The 7,110-nt window shown below is 40.1% G+C and overlaps 1 protein-coding gene across 1 annotated transcript; it reads right to left on the reverse strand.

Annotated features, from left to right (window-relative positions):
* Window positions 1–502: 502 nt before the first annotated feature.
* GJA10 (gap junction protein alpha 10) lies at window positions 503–4,802 on the reverse strand. Its single transcript, XM_060755053.2, has 2 exons — window positions 4,359–4,802; window positions 503–2,096 (listed from the first exon to the last, which is right to left on the reverse strand). The coding sequence occupies exon 2, from the start codon at window positions 2,084–2,086 to the stop codon at window positions 518–520; it is 1,569 nt and encodes a 522-aa protein (XP_060611036.1). The 5' UTR covers window positions 2,087–2,096; window positions 4,359–4,802; the 3' UTR covers window positions 503–517.
* Between the last annotated feature and the right edge of the window lie 2,308 nt (window positions 4,803–7,110).

The raw sequence follows: 7,110 nt of genomic DNA on the forward strand, positions 1-7,110 counted from the left end.
ATAATAAATCTTGGACTTTATGAAATTCCAAAGTTATCAACTGACAACTAAGAACAATTTTATCAGATGCCTCCATTCTTGGAGAAAAGCTGAGTATAACTCCAATAAATAAATATTTAATATCACCCTCTGCATATTTTTTTCCATAGAAATTAATAGTGCCTGATTTTTGTTTTGTTTTGTTTCAGCAGAAACATAATAATAATAATAATAATAATAATAATAATAATAATAATAATAGATCACAAACATAGCAATTCTGGTCCATCAGACTACAGGTCTACCTTGCTCAGCATTCAGTTCTTGCTGTGACAACCAAAAACTCTTGCTCATGTTACCCAGCAGCAAAGGCATTCATAATGACTAATAGCCATTTTCCTTAGTCTTTGCTAGTTTCACCAGATTGCAGTTTAGAAACCACAAATTACCTTCCCACCCTATCTGAACATAATTATAGACTAGATTAGCCAATAAAAAGCCCAAGGCTTGGGCTAAGGTGATGCTAAGGATCAATAACTCACACTAGCAGGGTATAGTAGGAAGGCCGCTTGGGTCTACTTGCCATTGACATTCTGCGTCCAGTAGTGGAAGAAAGAGGCGGTGTGTTGGGAGGACTGCTGTCACCTCTGCGTTTAGCATCTGAACCAGAGCCATTCCGTGAGTCTGAAGTCTCTGAGTCGGTGTCCAAGTGGCTCTGGGACAGTACCCTGGACAAAAAACTTGACTTACGGTTCTGATAAGGCCCACTATCTGGAGAATCACAACGATCATCTCCCAAGTCCTTGCAAGCCGCCACCCGGTTTTGCTTCCGAAGAACAGCTTGTGGGCTCTCCGTATGACTGGAGACAACAGGAGCTTTTGTGCCATGTTGAGAAGCCTTGGAATGTTCCACTACATGTTGTTCATTTTTTCGATAGTTGTTTGCTCCCTGCTGTGGTGCCTTCTGCATATCCTCACTGCTGGAAGATCCATTTTGATGTTGGTGGTCATGTCGATGAGGCATAAGGTTTGGGGGGTGTCTAGGGAGATGTCTATTATGTTGCTGGTTACCTTCATTGGGATGATCGAGATGTCTGTAGGCCTGGTGGATTTGGTCCTGGTGCTGACTGGACCTACTTCTTTGGTTGCTACACCACTGTGACTCTACATTTTGATTCTGTCCTGCAGGATTGTATCCATCTTCTGGATTCAAGTAAGATGGCAGCCCTCCTTGTTGCTCTGACATAAATTTAAAACTGCTTTGGGGAGATGAGTTTGACATGATGCAAACCTGTTGTATTACTGAGTTTTTCTTAGAGTTGGAAAAGTTAGCATCTTCATCAGGAGCTACAAGATCCTCCTTTAGCCTCCCACAAAGAGTATTTTTAATCTTCTTAATCCCCAGATGGAAGATCTCCAGAACATTCAAAAAGAGAGAAACAGCTGCAATGGTGTGCATGAAAACCATGAAGATGGTCTTCTCAGTTGGTCTGGATACAAAACAATCCACTGTGTTAGGACAAGGGGGACGGGTACATTTATACAGCGGATACATCTGAAAGCCATATAAAAGATATTGACCCACCATAAAGCCTACTTCTAAGACTGATCGGGTCAAGATATGCAGGATATAGGTACATAGCAAGGCTCCTCTCAAGGGTGCCTTGTTGACTTTCTTTTGTTCTTCTAACTTTCTCAGCTCTCTTTCTATCCTCCGATGATCTTCTATTGTAGGCTCGATCTCCTCTAGCTGGGCTTTGAGGTAGGCTTTCTTCCGTTGCCTCTCTTTCTCGAGGGCCCGAAGTCTGTAAAGTGCATGCCCCATGTAAACCAGGGAAGGGGATGAGACAAATATCACTTGTAGCACCCAATAACGGATCAGAGAGATGGGAAAAGCTTTGTCGTAACAGATGTTGCTGCAACCGGGCTGCTCGGTGTTGCAGATGAACTCTGCTTGCTCATCATCCCAGACATCTTCAGCAGCAACACCGAGAACCAACATCCGGAATATGAAAAGGATGGTGAGCCAAATTTTGCCCACGATGGTGGAATGGATGTGAACTTCTTCTAGGATACTGCCCAGCAGGTTCCAGTCCCCCATAGTCATGGGTTCATCTCTGAAATAAAATATATTGAAGTCACGGAATCAGTTGAATGGTTCAACAACACAACAGCTCAGAGATAAGTAGAGTTTGATAGCTGCCTGATATAAATTGTTTCTCATTTGACAATTGAAACAGCAGGGTCAATAAAGGAGATTTTCCATGATCACAAATGGCAAACATTACCTCAAGCATCAAGGCCGATTTCCATCTCGTGTATCTGTGTCATAACTGTAGCAAAGCTATTAAACTAGATTAAAGAAAAAATATTTCACTTTCTCTTTGGGTGAGATATCCTATGTCCTTTCTGTTGCAGAAAAACTCAGAACAGAAGGAAAAAAAGGGTCTTCCACTGAGCTCTGGACATCAAAGAACGCAAGAAACAACAAATAAGGCACAGAGGCATTCTCTCATTTCTACTATCTGATGCAAAATCAATCCACACTTTAGAATCATCAATGTTTGACACCACATTAGCTGTCATGTCTCAATGCTGTGGAATCCTGAGATTTGCAATTTTGTGAGATATTTACCCTTTTCTGTCTCTACAAATCCTAGAATTCCATAGGATGGAGTCAGTTAAAGTGATGACAATCGACTATAATTCTGCAGTGCAGATGGAAAATGCTGAGTTGGAACCATCTGTCAGTGGATGAGTTATTGACAATAGCTGCACAACCCAAGACCTTCATAGCTATACAATATTATCTAAGAGCATCCCATGGACTGGAAAAAACTGAACTTCCATCACACCTGCAATCCATCCCAATATTAAAATAACAGAAATTATCTGCCACATTGGGCAGATTATGGCTCCTTCAAATAACCACACAACCGTGTTTCCATTTTGATGTGCTAATTGGATATCCATTGTGTTCCACTCCGTAAGGGATTTTTCATAAACTCATAGGCACTTCTCAATATTTTGAGGTTGTTCTGTCTGCTATAAATCTGCAGAAGAAGATAAAAATGGAGTGATACATGGCTCTCCCTCTCCAAACCATAATTAAGAGAATTTCCCGTTGTACATGAAAGGTTAGTTACTTGACGTTCAACTGTATCCACTGTAGTGATTTTTGTGGGGAAAATATTTTGCTGCATTTGTAAAAGGGCAAAAGTAGGGCAAGGTCCAATTAATATTGACCAGTAGCCAGAATCCTCTATTGCAGTGAACAATATTGTACATTGTACGTAGCAGAAACACTAAGAGATCCTATTAGTGAATTGCAAAGCTGCATTTGTGGCAAAAGTGCCCCAGTGTGCATGGGCAATCTCTAGCTCATATCTCAACGTATAACAGAACTGACAAAATAGCATCCCCCTTGCAAATCGGCTCCATTGTGCATTGGTCGCAATGCACATCGGCCACTTTGTTGACTCTTCTGTGTAGTAATCTAAAAGCAGCACTTTATTGGATATAGATGTTAAGGAACTGCCCAATTGCAATTCTCAAAGACTTAAGTCTCCTTACAAAGTAGTCAGTCCCCAACAGTATTCCAGTCCATTTGTTGTTGTGTGTGTACACACACACACACACACGCACAAACAGTCAACACATTCAACTGAATCTCATAATATAAAGGTTCTGGAAAGAGCCCCCAGTGGCACAACGGGTTGAATCCTTGTGCCGGCAGGACTGAAGACCAACAGGTCGCAGGTTAGAATCCTGGAGAACATGGATGAGCTCCCCCTGTCAACTCCAGTTCCCCATGCGGGGACATGAGAGAAGCCTTCCACGAGGATGGTAAAACATCAAAAACATCTGGGCATCCCCTGGTCAATGTCCTTGCAGACGGCCAATTATCTCACACCAGAAGCAACTTGCAGTTTCTCAAGTCGCTCCTGACCTGAAAAAGGGGGCTGTGGAGATACCCTTTATCAATTGGCAAATTTGAGGAGACATGCAGAATATGATAATAAGTCTGATTGGTTTGGCTAAACATGCATACAGTCCTGGATTATTTTTCAAACATTTTTTGTACGGCATGAAGGTGACAACCAACATTTCTACTTTGTCCCTAACACCAACTACTAAGCAGTATACAGCCTCTTTAAATGCATGTCCTATTAAACTGTCATAGCTCTTCGTGTAAATTTGTCTAATCCCACTTGAACGTTATCTCACAAAATGGATACTTCAATTCATATTGGGGGAGTGGATTCCACAAACTCGCCACTGGAGTGTGAAGAAAGGGTTATCATTTTAAAGGCTACAGTTCTGCTAAGCTCTGTTATCCCCTCTGTACATTTTGGGCTGAAATAAATTCAGGTGCTTACCTTTATGGTAACTCCCTTGCTCCTAAGTCCCTTGGAGTATTATAAACAAATCAGGCCCTGAAAATTATCGTATTTGCCATGAAGCATCCTTCAGCAGTTTTCCCCCCCTCATTAGCGCAATTCAAATATTCTTTAAAGGGTTGACGCGGTGACTCTAATTCTACCATTCTGTGGCTGCTAGAATCAACGAGTCCAAAGTACGCAGGCAGAGAGTTTGATCGGCTGACTCGTAACAGGACAACGCCTCTAGCCAGAGTTATCATGCAATTATTTTAGTCTGACCAAAGCATGCCTCGAGGCTTCACATATACTTCGCTGCCTTGCAATGCTGCTGCTAATTTCATTCTGGATCCAAGCACATTCAACCTCTTTTCCTCACCGATTGGTAAACTGGGTTTATTTTACAAAATGAACTAACAGCCCCTTCACGCAGCTCTGGATTCTTGTGTTTTCTTTACATTCCATTAGTTTCCATGCAAATCAATGCTCAGCGATCAATCGGTCATGTCCGATTTCATAGTCTATTGCCTAGCGGCATAGACTGGTTAGATTAATACTGAGGAGGAGGAGCTGGATGAAACACCAGAATAAACTACAATGCATCTAAAAGAGAAAGCGCTTCCCCCACAATTTTGGTTATCTTTGTTACCACTGCTATAGCAAGCATGTATCTGGAGCCAAAGAATGGCACATGGAGCATTCACAAAGGCATAAGACCCTCTTTTGTAAAGTTACTTCCACTTGTTGTTGTTGTGTTCCTTCAAGTAGACTTGAACTCCTAAGCTTTTCTTGGCAATATTTATTCAGAGGAGGTTTGCCATTGTCTTTCCCTGAAGATGAGAAAATGTGATATGCCCAAGGTTACCCACTGCGATTTTTACGGCTAAGTGGGTATTTGAAATCTAGGTCTCCAAAACATATAGGCCAACACTCAAATTACTACACTACATTGTACTCATTTCACCCTCTTCTAGAATCTAGAATCTGGCCTGAAGGACATCCACCTACCTGGTGGAAGGCACACTTAGGCCAGTGGGAAGGGGAAAGGCTAGCAAATAATGAAACAGGGTTTCTCAATGTTCACCGAAAGACTAAAGTCAAGGAGAAAGCAATATGATGCATCTGCCTGGAGTGTCAAAGTCCCTTTTTGTTTCCTGAAGTGGCATACAGTATAGATGATATTTTGAGGGTCTGTTTTGCATTTGATCAAAATTCGATTGGGATGAAGAAGAGAAAGAGTGCACATCTAAAGGTAACAAAGTCATAAATAAATCACTGTTTGCTTCAAGATGAGTCCCAATTGCTTTGATGACATTTTTCCCAATTAAGCAAGCTGCAAATATGAGTAAATGAGACTTATTACTATTTTTCTTCATGTTGTTCTACTACAACTGTAATATCTTAACCATTTTACTGTATTTTAAAGTCTGTAACTGATTTATTGTGCAATATTGTTGAACATTGTTGTTAATCTGCTCTGTTCCATATTAACCTCAATTATTTTAGTTGGATTTTAAGAGTTTTTAATGGATTTAATATGTTAAATGTGTTAAATGTACATATAAGGTCATGTCTAATTAAGCTATTTTTCTGATTAGTTATATGTTTTACTGGCATGGAATGTTTGCCACTGTGCTTTATATTGTAAGCCGCCTTGAGTCCCCTTGGGGAGATAAGGTGAGCTATGAATAATAATAATAATAATAATAATATCACAGAGTCCTAAACGCTTGGGAAGTGTTCAAATTGTGATTTTGTGATACAAAATCCAGCACATATATTTTGTTTACTCTGTCATACTGTGTTTTTGTGTGAGTATAATAATAATAATAATAATAATAATAATAATAATAATAATAGATAAAGGTAAAGGGTTTCCCCTGACATTAAGTCCAGTCGTGTCCAATTCTGGGGGTTGGTGCTCATCTCAATTTCTAAGCCAAAGAGCTGCCGTTGTCCGTAGACACCTCCAAGGTCATGTGGCTGGCATTACTGCATGGAGCGCCGTTAATAATAATAATTATTATAATAATTATAATTATAAAGAAGTCATCGTCGTCGTCGTCATCATCTCAGGAACTACAGCACGGTCACATGCATAGAATTTAATTCTCAATTAAAAGACGAGAGCATAGATTTGAAAAAAATATGAAACAAAACTTAGCCCTCACATCAGAAGACAGCAACTTTCCTCATCACTGACTAAGTGCTGTTAAAGACTCAATGGGAATTGTAATACTTTTGGAAGGCTTGTTTTCTCCCTATCATCATCCAAAAACTGGTCAGAAGCCCTCTGGAACCAAAATGGGGAAGACATCCATAACTAGGTGCATCTACTGGCTATAAGGTTTGGGGAGAATCAGTCCAGGTGATGTTACTACTTTACACATTCATAACTGAATAGAAGTCTCAGCCTTTTTTCATATGCAGATTTTTTTTCGTATGCAGTCACCTTGCAGGGCCGATTTAGTCATTGTGGCTTCTAGTAAGTCTCCATCCATCACTACATAAGTAGTAGTAGAGCAAAATACAATCGGGGTGCTAGCTGTATTAAAACCACAGATGTATACAGAATGCTTTGCAGCTAATGCATCATTACTCCTGCAAAAAAAGAGTAGTAGAATGTGGTATAAAATACTTCATTTTTTTAATGAACATTAAGTGCATTAATTTTACAAGAGTTGATGCTGCGATGACAACATGCAGCATTCGATTATACAAAATAAAAACTGTTTGCTGTAATCAAAAATGT

Source organism: Anolis sagrei, chromosome 1 (assembly GCF_037176765.1).
Source record: "Anolis sagrei isolate rAnoSag1 chromosome 1, rAnoSag1.mat, whole genome shotgun sequence".
NCBI lineage: Eukaryota > Metazoa > Chordata > Lepidosauria > Squamata > Dactyloidae > Anolis > Anolis sagrei.